This window comes from Syngnathus typhle, linkage group LG2 (genome assembly GCF_033458585.1).
Source record: "Syngnathus typhle isolate RoL2023-S1 ecotype Sweden linkage group LG2, RoL_Styp_1.0, whole genome shotgun sequence".
NCBI classification, from domain to species: Eukaryota; Metazoa; Chordata; class Actinopteri; order Syngnathiformes; family Syngnathidae; genus Syngnathus; species Syngnathus typhle.
In genome coordinates this window covers 5,540,152-5,558,412 of record NC_083739.1, presented here as the reverse complement: position 1 = coordinate 5,558,412, position 18,261 = coordinate 5,540,152, and the positions used below count along the sequence as shown (strand labels likewise).

The 18,261-nt window shown below is 44.7% G+C and overlaps 2 protein-coding genes across 3 annotated transcripts; both read right to left on the bottom strand.

Moving 5' to 3' along the window:
• Window positions 1–4,760: 4,760 nt before the first annotated feature.
• On the bottom strand, window positions 4,761–10,193 carry LOC133150031 (major facilitator superfamily domain-containing protein 6-like). The gene is made up of 7 exons (XM_061272310.1): window positions 9,944–10,193; window positions 7,926–9,369; window positions 7,316–7,413; window positions 6,957–7,118; window positions 6,766–6,864; window positions 6,290–6,567; window positions 4,761–5,344 (listed from the first exon to the last, which is right to left on the bottom strand). Exons 2-7 carry the CDS (start codon window positions 9,365–9,367, stop codon window positions 5,180–5,182), a joined length of 2,244 nt encoding a protein of 747 aa, XP_061128294.1. The 5' UTR covers window positions 9,368–9,369; window positions 9,944–10,193; the 3' UTR covers window positions 4,761–5,179.
• A 910-nt stretch (window positions 10,194–11,103) lies between these two features.
• On the bottom strand, window positions 11,104–13,567 carry LOC133150041 (reticulon-4 receptor-like 2). 2 transcript variants are annotated; one of them, XM_061272326.1, is made up of 2 exons: window positions 13,336–13,567; window positions 11,104–12,486 (listed from the first exon to the last, which is right to left on the bottom strand). In XM_061272326.1, exon 2 carries the CDS (start codon window positions 12,467–12,469, stop codon window positions 11,402–11,404), a length of 1,068 nt encoding a protein of 355 aa, XP_061128310.1. In that variant the 5' UTR covers window positions 12,470–12,486; window positions 13,336–13,567; the 3' UTR covers window positions 11,104–11,401. The 2 variants fall into 2 exon arrangements, 1 of the variants encoding a protein (XP_061128310.1); XR_009713721.1 differs by lacking the exon at window positions 11,104–12,486 and adding an exon at window positions 12,830–13,268.
• Between the last annotated feature and the right edge of the window lie 4,694 nt (window positions 13,568–18,261).

The window sequence follows — 18,261 nt, the reverse complement described above, 5'->3', positions numbered from 1 at the left end:
TTCCTCACCCACTTCACACATAGGCGTGCACGCACGCATGCACAGTAGAGTGCAGAATTAGGAGCAAACAAATTAAAGCGCCAGCAGCAAATAAGCTGTCCGCCCCCACACCCACGCAGCAAGGTGGGTCAACGTTGGGCCTGCTTGTTCCCACAAGTCCTCGTTTCCCAAACATCCCCTTGCTTTGCACAGAGCTTTTTGGGATTGAATCAACTGTCTGGCGGATATCAACCTTGGTGGCTTACCGTGACTTTTGGTGCGGATGTGATTATTCCACCGAAATATTTCAAATGGAGGGAATTTGAATGGAGTAGCAATGTGAAGAGCGTGAAAAGAGGCAGCTTCTAAGGTTTTGCACTTTGCAAGTTCTGTCTATGGTTTCCAAACGTGTTCCCATGGCTTTGACTCAAAACTGAACCTTATTTGTTTCTTCTGTTAGATTCAATAAAAGCTGTGTGTTTTTTTAAGTCATCTAACAGCCAAGATGGCTCAGAACTGATGTAGTGTTAGCAAAATTTCTCCTGGACTTGTGAATTTATCACATCTTTTTGTTAATTGATTGTACTTTCTAAAAGTCCCGCTACCAACATAGCAGTCAAGGCTAACATTGGCGTGTTTACAGTGCTAATGCTAGCTTTGTGCTAGATTTTTTTTATTGTTAATTGATTATACTTTCTAAAAAAGGAATTTTGAACGCATAACATTTTGTGTCATAGTGACCCTCCATTACAAACAAGTCCCGCTACCAACATGGCAGTCGTGGCTAACCTTGGAGCGCTAATGCTAGCTTTGTATCGCTAGTGCTGCAATTTTGCCTTTTGTGTGAATCCAACTAGTCCAACGGAGGGAGGTTGAATTTAGTGAGAATTTCCAAAGCGTGGAAGGAGGAGGCTTCCGATGCTTTCACACTACCGAAGTCCTGTCAATCATTTTCCGGGCGTAGGTGTGACTTTTAATTTATTTGTGTCTGTTGGCGTCCGCCCTCCCACCTGCTGATAGTGCATGTGCCTCATTTGGCAGGCAGCCTCGTCATATCTCACTTTTCGTTTGTGCGGCGGCTCGCCGCTCCCTTCTTTTTCTTCTCTGTCTTCTTTCTGTGTTTGCCCCCCTGGAGGAGAAAGCCATTTCAATGACACGCCCACGCCTGGGCCTGTCAGCCCCTCACCCTGTCAGAGCACCCACGCCGCTCCCCATCTCTGCTCCCAGACAGCCCACATCCTCAGCACTTCAGCAGCTCTTTTTTAATCCAACTTCCCCCTTAGAAGGGGAGGGAGGACAACAACCAAGAGGCAGAAATGTCCTTCCTTATTTGGAGCCAACACGGTTCCTCAAGTTTGTCGACGGGCGTGGACGCCGCTGGGAAAATGCAAAGAAATTGCGTCTTAAAGTAGCAGCTTTTTGATTAAGCACAGTTCTTGTGTGCGTGTGGGTGTGCGCGTCTCCTACTTTGTGTCTGTTGAGTGTGGGATGTATGAGCGGCTTATGTCTGATTGAACACGTGTGTGATTGCGTGGGCGGGAAGTGTGTGCATAGGAGTGATGTAGATGTATGTGTGTGTGCGTGAATTTGAGGACACATACTCCGTTGCACGGGCATTTCGGGCAAGGATGTGTGTGGGCGTAGCATGTGCAGGGCAGGCGGAGGTTATATGACATACAGACTGAGACAGCCGTATGTGTGTGCGTGTGACTTTCAATAGGCGTCTGCAGTGCGAAAATGGGCCTTGAGTCAAAGCGGAAAGTGCAAATGACCGTGGTGAACATGCGTCACGCCCAGAGACGTCGCAAACCAGCCAATCGATGGCCTGGGGCCATCAAATGAAGGGCTCGGTGCTCACGACGGTTGCAGTGCAAGTCAAGTCAAATTTATTTAAATAGCTCATCAATTCATCAAAACGGAAAAACTCATTTTGATGATTTGCCAAGACCCACAGACAAAGTGTGTTCAGTGACAATATTGAATCTACCAAGACAAAAAGTACACATTATTTATCTTCTTTGACCAGAAAAAAAATGTTCCTCACTTTTGCCGCGTTTCTTTCACCACAACACACTCAGACTAAGATGAGGATAGTGACAAAACACGAGTGGGCACTGGCATGATTTGCATGGCTGCTGCTGTGAACTTTTCTGGATGTGCAACCAGCAGGCAGCAACAACAGCAAACATCAGCAGCAGCAACGGCAGCATCCTGAGATTAGAGCCGCCGCTGCCTCCGCCCACGCGTACGCCCACCTCGCCAGCACAAGTCCCTGACTCAATTAGAAACAAACCTCTGCAACTTCCTGGCACACAACTATAAGTACCCACACGCGGCTCCGCCCACATCAGCGCCAGCACAATGAGAGCACAGTCGGTGTCATTCAACCAAAGACGAGCAAACACCTTTAATTACAGATCACGTATCAAGAGGAGCGCTGCACTTTGGCATGATGCAAACACACAAATACTATGTGAGGAATGTTTCACAACATTTGAGCTCAATTCAGACAGAGGTGGCAGAAGTACTTGCACGACTCGAAACTAAAAACAACAACAACAAAAAAGGTGGTAACAGAGGAAGCACAATTAAAACATTTCACATGCCCGCTGGCGACTGAAAATGACATTACAGTGCCGAAGGGTTCAGCTAACACAGGTGTGTCAAACTCGTTTTTTTCGCGGGCCGCATTGTAGTCATAGATTCTTTCGGCGGGCCACTATGACCCAAATAAATGTATGAGCACCTCATATTATATTCAGTAAAAGCTACAAAACAAACGGACAAATTACTCGTTTTCAAATCAGACGAGTAAAAACTGGTCAAATATTTTAAAAAAAAGATATTATTGAAAGTGAAGACAATTTGCAATTCTAGTAATGACAGCATGGCAGGCCGTATCTGGCCCCCGGGCCTTGAGTTTGACACCTGTGAGCTAACATGACCAAAGCCAGAAAGCCCCCAATGGCCCCAAGTGGCACTACAAGGCAAAATGGCCGCTCCTCCAGATGTGACATCCATCAGAAGACCACACATATAAGACATTTTTTGTGAACAAAAGCTTTGGAGTGACTTGATTTCAATGTCAGCACTCTTACTGTGCTGACCCAGCAGGTCGTAGGGGTCTGTGGGGGCCCGGAGGGGCGGACACCATGCCAGGCGGGGCCTAAGTGGCTGCCTACAAACAGCCTGGTGAAGTGGGTGTCGTCTATAGTATAATTGATCCAGCTGCGACAATAAGGGTCCCTGTTGTGGCTGAGGAGGATGTGGACAAAGTTGTTTTGTTGACTGTGTTCTGTTGCTAATATTTTTTTCATACTCCACAGATTATGGCACAAAGTAAAAAGATGTAGCGAGAGGGAACTCCGTTGTGGGGGCTTTCAAGGTTTTGTTCTTTGACTTTTAACTGACTTACTGTGCTGCTACTCGTTTGTGTTTCAATTGACTGTTTTGTGATTGTTCCTTTACACCCTCAGCAACTATGGAAGACCTTTGAACGCCTTTGTTGGCAAGAGTTGCTATTTGGCCACAACGCAGTTCACATTGCAACTCTTTGCCAACACATTTTGATAGCATAAACATCTGAATCAATGCTAGGTTAAAAAGACAACAATAATGTTTTGTTGTGCCAAGATAATATTTTGCCTCATGATGAATCATCTAAATATCTCCCACACTAAAAAAAATGCTGTGTAATCTTGAAATCTTTGAGTACTGTGAAGGTAAAAAAAAAAAAAAAAAAATTGAATTGGAACATTCTGGGACCAAGCCACACAGCATTGCAGCTGGTCAATGAACAGTATTAAATTTTCTCTTGTGATCATGCTTCATGCATCTAATTTCCGAATGTGATTATGTTAACAGAAAGACTACAAAGATGCTTGAAACATGCTTAAGATTTAAGATAAAAAATAACATGGAACGTGCTGAGAAATGCCAAAAGCGCCACTAATCAGTGTGTAAGTCGGCACACACAAAGGCCCGCAATGTAATTAATAATTAAAATAAAAATTTAAAAAATCAATAAGTTGGATCTGAAGAGGGATCTTATGGGTCTTGCCCTGGTACTTCACCCACCGCATGAAATTCTTATTAACAAAATGGCAAATCTCCACAATACAATTGGGGCTTCAAATACTGACCTCGTAGCTAGAGAGGTCATAACAGACGCTTCTTTTTTTTTTTATTGCATGACGTCACTCATCTGTCCAAATCGGTGACGGTTTATGTGGAGTTTACGTGGGGGAGGAGCCTTGAAAGGCCTGCTAATTGTTTTTGCTAGAATTTGGAAACCACGGTGCTGGCCTTTGAATCTGGATGAAGCACATGAGTTGGAATTCCCCGGCTTGCTGTAACGGCACAACTGGAAACCCCCCTTAGACACTGCAGACATTTTAAGCAGTAATTGTTAAAAATCTATATTTATTTTGTTTAAGGGGAGGCGGGGGCTTAAATTGCGGCTGCCCAGCAGGAGGGCAAGACACATCACACCAACAAACTCCCTTAGCCATTTTTTTTTTTTTTTTTACAACAGTCTACATTTTGAGGAAGCTTAATACTGTCCTCCCACACACACGCCAATCATTTGTAGGCGCATCACGACCTCAGTAACCCTCCACACGCAGCCACGGAGGTTTTTGAAAAGAGCGATCACTCCAGTGCGCTACTGCCATCAAGTGGTCAACGACAGAAATGCAACAATATTCTACAGGGAAGGAATGTTTTTTTACGTCGGTGCCAGATTAAGATCAGACTGATAATGAAACAGGCCTTCAGCGATACATGATGGAATCCTTTGGCCTTTTATTTCAAATGGTCACTTTAAATGAGCTAAGAGTTTAACGGCACGATTGCTTTCCCAAACTGCAGTCAGCACATTTCTTCTTCACGATAGCTCCAAACGCTCCGAAATAGCTGCGATAACAGAATGGATTTAAATACTGTTTTGAGTATTACAATGCTTTGCAGGGAATGTGGAAGATAAGGCAACTAAAATCGCCTTGCCAGCCAAACAGGAATGTTGACGTAAAAACAGGTTTAACATAAAACAAAGACCTCCAGCGCAGAAAAGCCTGAAAAAGACTCAACTCCTCAAGTTTAAATTAAATCACCACCACATGATACAACATACGAAAGAGGCACTTTGTCATCAGTTGGGGGGTGGGGGGGCCTTACAGTCTTAAAGTGACAGCGAGTTCAACTATGACATTTTTAAGTTGTTTCTTCCATCCGGCTTCTGCTGCTCTTTGTTACAGTCTGTGAGTGCTGTGGGGTCAAGGCTCGGTCCGGCTGTGGGTGCTGTGTCGCAATCACCAGCAGCTCGCTGCGCCGCCGCCGCCGCCACCTCCGCATGCTCATTAGGAACCTGGTCGTGAAGACAAGAAACGGCTGACACACATCCATACAGAACTGCTGAAGCACTCCCATACATATGACTAAAATGCACACAATGTTCTGTTGCTAACAAGGCAGAGATTTTGATTCTGTTTTGCAGACAGAAAGTTTTGTGTTAGCCTTGGTTGCTATTAGTCCCGCTCTGCCCCACTGTGGTATGGTGTTCCTCAGGGTTCAATTTTGGGTCCCCTGCTGTTTTCACTGTATCTGCTTCTCCTGGTTCCATCCTACAATAGCATACATAGCATTTCCTCCCACTGCTATGCAGATGAAAGTGAACTTGTGAGCAAAAAGGATGCTCCTCTACCAGAGACATAATATAGACCATTTCGAGATGACACGGTTTCGCAAAAAGAACCATCTGATGGCACCACTAATCAACAAACATGTCATACGTCTCTACGAAAACACACCAAATGGTTCAATATTGATTTTGGCCTTTTTGTCCTCCAACATCATTTAATATCCAAATTTTAAGTCCAAAACACACTAGCTACGTGAGGTAAATTACTTCAAAGGGAGACAGAACTCCGGATAGACCGGATCGAAAATGCACATGTTAGTAATTCAGATCCTGTAGGTGTGACCCAACTCCCTTTTGTGCTCTCACCTCATTCAAGCAGGCTCGCTCACTTTAATGGAAGTCAAAAACTGCTTGGTACAAACACACCTGGTTACTGAGACCGCTACAATGCCAGAAAGAATGGGCGTGTATGTGTTTTTAAAGCCCAGGGCTGCAAGGGTTCTTTATAGCTGCCTGCAGTTATTATAATTATTATTATTTTAAAAAGGTTAAAAAAAAAGGGGTTTTCAGCTGTACCTACCCACAAGTATGAGTCTAAAAAACCAAACAACATAATAAAGTGAAACATTCTTCATAGGAACAAATACGATTTGTACAGGTGATGTGGTTCACCTGTAGGGGCTGAGTCCCTCTTGGCAGCAGTCCACTCTTGGCCATGTTCACCATCTCTCTGATCTGGACAATAGCGAAGGCGAGTGTGACCCAGGGGGAACCCGAGAGCACCCAGGCCGGCCGGGCGATGTCCTCCTGCTCTTCTTGGTACTTGGTCTTCTTCACAGTAAGCTGGGCCACCTGCTGCTGGTCCCTGCTTTGGTTCTCTATCAAGTCAATGGTGGCAATGGGAACAGGGCTGGAGGGGACTGGAATGTTCTCGGCCAGCATTCTGTTCTCTGGTATTAAAAAAAAAAAATGTCAAGAATAGCTTGGATGAGCTATATCTAACTAAATTAAAAAGCTGTTTAAAAACAACAACAACCCATAAACTAACAAATCAACGCTGTAAAGTAACTCCATTTAAAAACTAACAATAATGAAAATCCTGTCACTGATTACCTATCTGAATGTTTGTAAAGCCGGTCATTACTCACCATCTCCCTCTGGTTTGCCTGCTAAGCACTGGATGAGGACGAAAATGAGGAGTATGACAAGGGAAGCCATGCCAATGCCCCGGAACGACACTGCAGCGCCTGCAAAAACGGTGACCGTCATATTGTCAAACATGGCACTGGACATCATGTAGGATGGTGACCATGTGGCCGAATGAATTAGGGCATCCTACCAAAGTAACCGACCAGCAGCCCCCCCACCATGGCCCCGCAGCCACGGCCCAGCCCGAGGTGAAGACCCTGCAGGATGCCCTGGGCTGATGTCCTCAGAGCTGGCGGGACAGCGGCGCTCAAGAAAGAAATACAAGCGGCCCAAACAGAGGCGTGGGTCACACCTGCAACATAACTACACGTCACATGACATTCCTGGACCATTCACTTCGCCAGTCAAACAAACAACGATTGGGATTTGCCACAGATCTGAGCTTAAAAACACAAAGTGGACGTGATTTGCTTGCCGGGCCCTGCAAAATGATGCGATGGGCCAGGTGTAACCCCCGAGCTTTAAATTGGAAACCAGCGTGCACGATACCTTGGAGGATCTCCACTGGCAGCACAGTCCAGGCATTCTTCAGGTAGGAGATGTAGAGGTAGCGCGCCGTGTTGCAGGCCAGGCCGATGTAGAGCACTCTGAGGGCCAAAACACCACCAAACGTTTGGGTGATGACGTCCCGACATTGAAAACGTTGTCCAACACGAACGACGCAATCCAAACACTTCCCACCCTTAGACCACAAATTCATCACCACAAGGCGAGGTGTTATTGCGTTTGCTTAGCACACACAACATGTTTGCGGACACGTACATCCTCATGCACGACAGCGAGGTGCCACCTTTTTTCAGACTGAGGGCAGACAGTGCGTCACCGCGGAGCCTAGCTTTCAAGGCGACAGATCATGCAGAGAATATGCCGACGTCATCTGCTTCGGATGGCATTTACAGAATGCCTGACTGAAGGCCATGGAAAGTACGCTGAAAAATGTTGCAGCTGAGGGCCACATCAATAACCAGGATGCTCGTCCAGGTTCCCTTGAGCACGAAACGGAACCTCCAAAGCAGCAGGGGTTCAACGTCTCGCGAGAATTGAACAAGACAACTGGGATCCGTCCATGTCATTCACATAAACACCTTCAAGATCTCACCTGATGTGTCCCACCAGCTCGATGAACTTGTGGCTGGTGAAGTAGGCGCCGAGCTCCGAGACGTGACTCAGGACAGAGCAGACGCCGAAGAGCGTGTAGGTGCCGTGCAGGTCTTCCAAGTGCCAGTAGAGGAAGCTGAAGACAAAGCCGTAGCCGAAGCCCATGAACCAAGCCACGAAGAGAACCGAGCTGTAGCGCACGCTGCACAGCAGCTTCAGAAGGTCAATGTAGTGAAATTCCTCATCGAGAACAACGCCGCCGCTGCCGGTCGGGTCCGAGTTGGATGGCGCCGGCGGGCTTTCCGTCTCTTCGGTGACACCCTCCGGGACCTCCTGCCGATATTCACCGCCCTTCTCAAAGTAGAACTGAGTGGCGACAACAAAGGCCACACCCATCAGCACCCCGAAGACGATGAAGGCGCTCTGGTAGTTGCGCAGGTGGACGTCGGGCAGGAAGCAGCCGAGGCCGTCGACGGTGACGCTGATGTGGGTGTGGTCGATCCAGATGCCCACCAGCAGCATGGTCAGCCCCCAGCCCAGAGAGCCCCACATTCTCTGCAAGCCGTAGCGATCGCGGGCCTTGCCCAGGTACTGCAACGTGACCGTGTCCACGATAGTGACGGCTGGCGCGCCGAAAAACTCGCCCACGATGATGAGCAGCAAAATGATGAGGAAGATGTTCTCCACTTGGGTTTCGTCGTAGACGATTTGGTACTCCTTTTGACTGATGGTTGGAGTGGGACTGATAGTTGTGGCGGCGGTGGTGGTGTTGATATCCGGGGGGGTATCATTGACGCTTCGTTTGCTTCTGGGCACTGGGAACCAGCGAAGGTCAAGGAGGCCGCGGCGTACGCGCTCGCTGGAGTTGCTCTCCTGCGTGACATTCCCAGGTGGGAGCGTGCTGGTGATCGGGGGCTCGACGGTCACGCCGTCACCCTTCTCCACGCATTTCATGTCGGCCGGCTTGACAAAGACGATGCTGCAGTTGAACACCAACCAGCAGAAGACAGAGAACAGCAGCACGGCCTTCCCCTTCTTGAAGCGGTCGGCCACGAGGCCCCAGAATGGTGCGCTGCAGAACTCGATAAAGTAACGGATGCCCACCAGCAGGCCGCTGCGACTGGCGGACATGCCCAGCTGCTTATAGTAGACCGCAAGCAGCGGGTGCAATGAGCCGTAGGCGGCGTAGAAGAAGAAGTAGAAGACTTTGGAGACGAGCAGCTGAGTGTTAATGCGGTGGAACATCCTCTGACAGCAGTTCGAGGACCCGGACGGCCTGGACTGCGAGACCCCAGGCGCTTCAGAGTCCATGGAAAGAGGAGCCGGCGCGGGAAGACCACTCTGCTGCAATGACAGCTTGCTGAACGCGCCCTCCGGCACCGATTTGTTCTGTGGCTCATCTTCATCGTCCGTCAGGATGGCAACCTTATCATCAGCTGGCATATCTGGAGGAATATGAAATGTAAAGTTGGTAGTACTTAGCTTCAAGCAGACGTATTTATTTGCACTTCATGTAAATAAGATACATGTCCTGCAAGTTCATGGGAACATCACTGCTTCCAACACCTGCTGCAAATATTAAAAGGACCAGCTTCAATATTTTAAATTTTAAGAGCAAAACGTCGTGCTTGCCACACTAAAGTTTACTGACATGTTTATAGTGCGTTATGTGACCAGGAATGATTTTCAACACAAGCCATGAAAACAAAGCAAGCCGGGGGGGTCCTTAAAAGGGGCCCCAGCGCCGCAGTTTGGATACCCGGCCGCCACTTGCGTCGTTGCGGAAGTGCTTCCTTTCTTTCTTTCTTAAACCGTCGATGAAACGTGTGCGTCACTTCAAAGCAAAGCGCGTTTAAAAAAACAAAAACAAGACAATAGAAAGATATATTAGAAAACGGTGCCAAATTTAAAACACACTAAAAAAAAATGGTTTTAAGAGCGAATAATATTGCGTGAGCAAGGCAAATTTTCTATCAGATAAAATGCAAATAAGGTGACAAATAAATGTCAACAGCTTACCTGCTTATGTCACCGATCCCATTCACATCAAACTCTTATTTCACACTTTCCCTTTGAGGATGTCGCTCTCCGGTACGGCATTTCACCAACGAATTACGATATATGTTCTCAGTTTATCGCTTGAATCCGATACAAGTCGCCGAACTGTGCAAATTTCTTACGGGTATCGGTTTGTCATCGGCTCGTTTGTCTTTATCTGGTTAGCTCGTCGAACCGGAGTTCCCACCTGTCCCGCACCGACATCAGCGTAAAGTCATCTGCAATAGATAAAATATACTTCCGTAATTTGCTTTCAAAATAAGAACGAATGTTACATTGCGTTTTTACTATCTTCACATTAATAAAGAATAAGGTGGTATCATACCACTTTTAAATTTCTATAGCGTATGTTTACATATTTATGTGATTTTTTGCATATGTAACTATTTATATTGAACAATAACTACAGTTGATGAACGTAATAGTCTTTAATTTTTGTCTACATCCGATTTGCATACGGGTCAAATTCGATGAACTTCCTCCTCCGGCAAGTGGAAGGGATCCTCCCAATTTTATTAATAAATTATCAGTGTCGGCCGAGACCGACCGGTGAAGCTGTCTCGACCATATGACGCCCAAAGCAATCTGTATCAGATTTGTTTTATTCTGGTCATCGTGATTGCAAAATTAAAATATTGAAAACAACAAACATGAACGTCTAATTAAATGCGGACACCGCGTCCAAGCTGAAACCGAGTTAACCGTGTACAGTTTAATAACAATACTTTCAATGAAATAATCGAAAACAAAACCCGAGAGCAAACAGTTATAAGTACAAAAAAATTAATGTTTATACAGTATACATTTATACATTTTATACATTGAATCCTGTTACCTGCAGGGGGCGGTATAGACTGTTTTGATTGGGGATGTGACGTCATTTGGATTGTTTTTCCTAGAAAGCAAATATGAAGCTAACGTAGAGCTCTTATGTCAAAATTATTTGTATGTTTTTGTCCCACACTGGAAAACAAACAAACACACAAAGAGGTTTAAATATTTGTGACACAAATATGTGTGTGTGTGTGTGTGTACACACACATATATACATACTCATTTATATTCACATAGTAAATATAGATATTATTTATTTATATATTATTTATTTACAAATAAGCAGGTAAAGCAAACAAGATGGTGACACCAAAACAGGTTCAATACATTCCAATAAAATGTAACCATGAGCTGGAATTTAAAAAGTGCAGTTATTTTGTGGTCCTGCAATGTGGTTTCCAGTTATCAGTCAAGAATTAACTTGTTCTTGGATCACTCCTTTACGATTTTAACTGCGAGCTCCTCGAAATTGAAACTTGCTTGTATCTCAAATTTTGGTTTGCAAAACAAATCAATCATTTGACACCTCATACTTGGAAAACCTCTATCATCAGTCACTATCACGAAAAATGGAAAGGTTTAAGGTCAGTAGTCTGACTCGTCCGATAGTTGTCCCTGCTGCGTCCAGTGCTTCCTACTCTTCTTCCTTTTCCTCTTCCTCTCCCCCATCAGCATGGCTGCCAGCACCGTTATGACCACAGTAACGGTGATGATGAGCACGGTGACAGTTTCGGCAATGCACAGTTCTGTGTCCACCAGGCTCAACCGATAGTCCCGCAGCACCGCGGGCTCAGCGCACGTCAGGTTGTAGTAATCGTCCAGGAAGAGTCTCTGGATGCTCCTCAGCTTCCGGAAAACTCTTTGTAGGTCACAGTCGCAATTCCAGGGGTTTCCCTCTAGCAGGATGTGGGTGCTGTAGGTGTGGAGGCTCAGGAAGGTCTTGAAGTGGACAGTGGTCAAATAGTTGTTGGCCAGGTTGAGCAGGGTCACGCTGGCGAGCGGTTTGAAGAGGCCCACCTGCGTCTCATTTATGAGATTGCCGGCCAAATTGAGGAGCTCCAGTGAGCGCAGCATGGAGAAGATGCCGCTTTTCAGAGAAGTCAGCCGGTTGCCCTCTAGGTGCAGATGTCGCAAGCTGCTCATCGAAGCAAAAGATCTGACCTGGATGTTGAGGATGCTGTTGTAGCTCAGGTTCAACTTCTGCAGATTGTCCAGGTGTATGAAACTACTGCTGTCCAGGCTGCTCAGTGAGTTGTGAGCCAAGCTCAGTTCCCGCAGGAGGGCCAAACCCAGTGAGAAACCCTTGCCCAGGGAGGAGATCCGGTTCCAGCTTAAGTCCAGCTTCTGCAGGAACTCCAGTAGTGAGAAGGCGCCGTCCTGCACCACGCTGATGTTGTTGTTCTGCAACAGGAGCACACGCAGCTTGCGGTTCTTGTTGAACGAGCGCTCGGGGATGACGACGATGCCGTTGTGGGACAGCTCCAGTAGTTCCGTGTTGGACGGGACTCTGGCCGGGAGCTCGGTGAAGAATACTGCTGAACAGATGGTGAGTCTGACGTCCCTGCGACACTCGCAACCCGGCTCACACCAGTTGCTGTGAGAGCGGGAGCACACGGCTGGCACGGCCAGGAAGAGGAAGAGGAACCCCTTCATGGCTCTGCACACTCGAACTTGGAAAAAAAAAAAAGTACACAACAGACTTTTGATGATTGTCATCCAGCTGGCAGCGGATTGAAACACGACATGCTGAGAGTGAGGGAGGCCGGCTCTCACGAGAATGGAAAACCTAATGAGAGACACTACAAAGAGGTCGGAAAGATGGAGAGGCACACAGCAGCCAGGGGAGGAGAGCTTGTCAATTATTTAGCAGGCCAGGGGAGGGCGGGCCAAGCTTGGGGTTAAGCAATCGAAGACAAAGTGGGCCACCGAGCAGAATTAGAAGCCCATTATCAACTGATTGCAAAAGAAGCTCTTAATCCCAACGACTTCACGGGGTGTAGTATGTGCAGAAATGTGAAATTTGCAAAATCAATCAATCAATCAATAAATGAATAAATACATGCAAATAAATAAATAAATAAATAGAAACATAAATAAATAGAAACATACCGTAATTTTCGGACTATAAATCGCGGGTTTTTTCATAGTTTGGATGGGGGGGCGACTTATACTCAGGAGCGACTTATATACATATATATGGTTTTTTTTCCACTTTTTTGGGCATTTTATGGCTGGTGCGACTTATACTCCGGTGCAATTTATAGTCTGAAAATTACGGTAAATAAATAGAAACATAAATAAATAAAAAGTAAATAAAAAATAATTAAACAAAAATCAATTAATACATACATATAAATAAATGAATCAATCAATCAATAACTAAACAAATAAATAAATATTCAAATTTCTCCCCCTGCTGGCTGCAAATCCAGATGGCAGATTGTATATTCATCTGTAAGATAAGGCAGGATGTGTCTGATAAATTGCAAGCCGACCTGAGCGAAAGATTACATTAATACCGTGCAAATCCAGAGTGCTCCGCGTCCATGTGGAGAGTCAAGTCGTACTTCAACACGTTCACTTTGATCCCTTTGCACCATTCCAACTCCACTTGTCACATTTGATATGTCAGCAATTTAAAGACTTACACAGTGTTTTGCTTCAGCAATTGATAATTAATTAGTACATATTTTATTCTCACATTCTCATTACTTCCCAAACAGAACCATGAATATTTTTGCTGGTGTTCTGTTTATATTGAAGGGAGGGAAGTAGGTTTCCCGTACCAGCAGCTATCGGGTGTCTGCAGGGTTCCAGTTTCACCCAGTCAGCTGGCAAAACATTGAGCACAATGCCACTCCTTCAGTTACCGGCCACTCAATGACAGATCTCTGGTGAGCCACAACAAAATAACTCATTCTTCTGTGCCGCTGCATTTGGGTCATTCAAAATCCGTGGCTGTTGTTCAATGGGCTAAATGACACGAATGGAACCAAAAATAGGAGCGAGACAATGATTAAAGTATTTCAATGGCAAATTCATCTTGCCTCACATTTCCAGCGAGCAGCGGGATTAAAGGAAATCCCAAATGAAGATGTTAATCCACGCATAGAAGGATTAGATGTGTGTTCTTCTGCATTGGAACATTCTACTCTACATATCTTAATCTATATCACTTTCACACCCCAGCTGAGTGGCATATTCAATTTCACTGCCGCTCACTGATGGATTTGTGAAACCAGCAAGCCACTCTTAAGTGTTTAGTAGAAAGAAAGAAAAAAAATAAAAAAATAAACTAGTATCTAAATTATTTTTACATATTTTTCATGAAAACAAATATTGGCTAAGAAAACCCGAGTTGAGATGCACCAAGGCACAATGATGAGTATGTGCTATTTCTCCCTGTGGCTGAGTGGATACAATGCTAACATGTTAACAGCGGGAATGCTAACAAGTCGCAAGTAGAGAAAGAGTTGCGGCACGCGGTTTCACATTATTATTGTAAAGTATGACCTGCAGTCTGCTAGGCCTACAATTTGAAATGGCTAACAGTTTCAATGTTTGTTTCACTGCGATGAGTACTAGTGGCCAGAAGGGGACGCATAGAACCTGTTTTAAAACCTGGAGAAGCAGTACGAGTTGATCAGAACGAGATTGAATTGAATCAGAGAACCTTTTAAGGTTAAAAAAAAGAATTTAAAAAAAAAATGGGGGAGCGGGGGTTCACGGGAGACATTTACCAAAGGTATCCTAGGAGAATAACCCTCACATTTTTTAATTATTTTCATACTTTCAACAATTAGACGACACTGAAGAAATCATACCGACAAAAATAAAAAAAATAACAAGTACAGATTGCATAAAACAACACATATATATACACTGGCTCTCATCCACATTCCCAAAACATTCATGGCAGGTAAAATAATTAATAAATGAATATTAATTATTAAGATGATTAAAAAGGAAAAATTCATAATTAGGAAATACTCTTTTTTTAGTGAAACGGTAACAAAAGTTTAGTACTATAGCTCCACAATTGGGTCTCAAACTTGGCACTTTTTTCCACAATAATCCTCAAAAATAACTAATGTAGCCGATTAAAAAATCCAAATCTCTAAATTCACCTTCCAGGGTCTGGAAAGTATTTGGGTGGATGGAGCGTGTACCCCGCAGGTGTCTGTGCATGTGACAGTCAGAGGTGGTAACAAAACGGACAAGCGGCACAGCATCTTGACGCCTCTCCTCTGATCCAAACTGGCGTCTCCGACTCGGTGACAGGAAGTATCGCTGCAGTGGCATGGGTGGCCACCGCAGTGGGTTAAAAAAAAAAAACTTGTACATCCAAGAGGACATTTGTTAAGAGGTGACTGCCAAATTTGTGGTCCAGGAACACAATTTACACAAGTGTGAACTTGTTTCTTGAAATGATCATGACTGCCCCAGAAAAATCATAGATAGATGGTAAAGATGAGATAGTAAAATGAATAAATACTGCGACAATAACAATAAGGTTGCTACCTTTTCCTCCCCCACACCTTTGCATGTTTGTTCAGCATGTAGGTCAAGGTTGTGTTACAGGCACGCACACACAAACATACGAGCAGTATTTCTGTCAGCTCAGTGTGTGATCGCCCTGTGAGATGTCAGAGCTTTTAGTCGGGGATGGATGCGAGAGCTTCGGCAGCTTCGTAGAGAACGGAACAGGTGCTACAGAAGACAGAAAAAAAGGAAATATGTTGCATTATTTAGTGACTTTGCACTAAAGTTGACAGAACAATGAAGATCTTTCAAAAGTGGTAAAGAGACAAGCATGGAATTGTACATTTTCATCTTGATCTGTTGGTCCATTGAAGAAGAAGAAATTGGGGGAAATTACAAATTGCAAACTTTCAATGGGAATTACAGGGAACTTTTACTCAAGAGTGTACCGTATTTTCCGGCCTATAAGGCGCACCGGACTATAAGGCGCACCTTCAATGAACGGCCCATTTTAAAACTTTATCCTTATATAAGGCGCACCGGACTATAAGGCGCACCATTAATGCATCATGTCAGATTTTTAATCCAAATCAAATTATTCTCCATTTTATCTTTTTTATTTCAACTTCAGACGGAACAAATTACTTTATAATCATAAAATAAGGATCCATAGTCTTTTTGATTAATGATTCATAGTCTTCAGCGGGCCACTTATGATTGATTTCATGACACAATGCTTTGGGCCAGTTTAAATTTAGGAATTTGGTCCATATATAAGGCGCACCGGACTATAAGGCGCACTGTTGGTTTTTGAGAAAATTTTAGGTTTTTAGGTGCGCCTTATAGGGCGGAAAATACGGTAATTCATTTTATATTAAAGTATAAAAGAGAGTTTTCAAATGTGAACATCCATACAAAAAACATTTAGGTTTAAAAAAGCTTTTGAACTCAATTTCAAAAGACGATCTTTCAGTAACCTTTTTATTTCTTTACTTTTGAAAGTTTAAAACGTTTTTTTTAAAAAAACAAAAAACAAGGAAGAAGTAACAACACAAAAAGGCCCAAAACACAACTAGGAGTAGACCAGAAAACCAGAGCTAGTAGAACACCATGAGAGAGCAATAATTTGGATTATCGATAATCAAAAAAGAAAAGCAGACCTGGCAACGCCATTATTACTACTTTTGTCCGCTTTTGCACGCGACAACCTCACCACCCGCCTCAACACAACCGCTCTGATCCAAACTGTTTTGGCACGTCGACACAGGGGAGCAAGTAAAGGCAGCCGCAACATTGCGTTCGACCGGCAGGCAAGTGGATGCGGGAGGGGTTAAAGGTCACTCATGTGGGAGAAGGTGCTCAGTGAAGCATCACGGTTAGAGAAAACACAGAAAGATGCTTTCCTGTCAAACAGAATCTTGGTAGAAATATGTTTTCCCAGATTGACTCTACATTCTGTAAGAACTTAACTTAGAGAATACAGGAATACTCATAGATGCTTGATCATCACAATTTCAATTCATGCAGTCCAAAAGAATTGATTGAATTTCTGTATTGAAATGTACAACTCTAATCAAGTGACGCAAGAGCCGAAACTTTCAAGCTATACATGGCGAAAAAGGTCAGTGCAAAAACAAAATATAAAAAAATATATATTTGCAAATTTCTTTCAAAATGGTTGTACAGATTTGTTGACCAGTGGGCTTTGGCGGCCTCTTGTGGCAGTTTAGGGCCTTTCAGTAAAGCACCTTCCCCATTGAATAGATGGTGATCAAACCCTTGTGAATTTGTAAATAGTGAAGCAGCACTCTGCTGGGATTACAAGAGTAAAGTAGCCTGTACAACTAGCAGGAGGTCAAAGCTCATCTAGTAGGCTATGTGGGTTACAGCGAGGGGCGGTGGTGTGTGTGTGTGTGAGTGTGTGTGTGGGGGGGTGCTTCTGCCCTAAAAGCCTGCCAGCTTATTCATGCTGGCCATTAGTGCTGTCTTTAAAGCTTTATGACAGCGCACACAGTTGGGCGCGCCACTGTCTCGACCTTTGCGACTCACTCATCTGCTCCCGGTAGCGAGCAGCCATGGCGACAAATGAGAAGGAAGCAGGCGCCCCAATTTGGATTTGATGTTGTTGAACACTTTGCAAGATGACGTCAAGTCCAAATGGCGCACGCTTCTCCTGTCCCTAGCGGGCTGCACATGTACAGGAAGCTGAGGTGGAAGCACGGGGAGGGTGTGCTTGCTCGCTGGCTCGGACGTAATGAGCACTGGCATGCCGACGGGTGTGTGCAGTCGATATGCACGATGGAGGACAGGACGCCTTACGGATGCACATCGAGCAGCAATCAATTGTATTAGATTTACTTCATGTTGTTTCTTATGCACATTTGGATAAATGATGGCTGATTCATAACAAATGATCCGAATCAAATGAATCGGACTATCATTTAGCGGGACAATATTCACTGGCTCTAGATTCCAAAAAAGTTCTCTATAAATATGTGTGGTTCCAGAAGGTGATTTCATATTTCATTTAAGCAGCAAAGAACACATTGACAGAATCCTGGCCAACTCGTTCAGTGCCATTGACGGTTATAGACGTTAAAGATATTAACCGGGTTGGCAGTGAATGAATTAAACTTCACTGTGTGGATTCCCATGGATCCACAAGCAGAGATGCAACACGACTAAGGAACCGATAAAAAAGGTTTGTTGGCTGCCATGGTAATGAGGTAAATGATCCCATCTCTCCCGCATTTGCTCTCAGGCTCTCCCGGAGGGTTTAGACTGCAGGAGACATCGTCGACAGAACAAAGCTAAAGTGGGACGCGGCACAACATCTTCCTTGGATGATTGATCATGTCACAAGCGAGCAAAGTTAACCGTCTGAAGACTGCGGGAGAAAGAAAACTCTCATAAATGATTCCGGGCGGGTCATGAAAGATGTAACGTCAGCGACGTTGTGCACT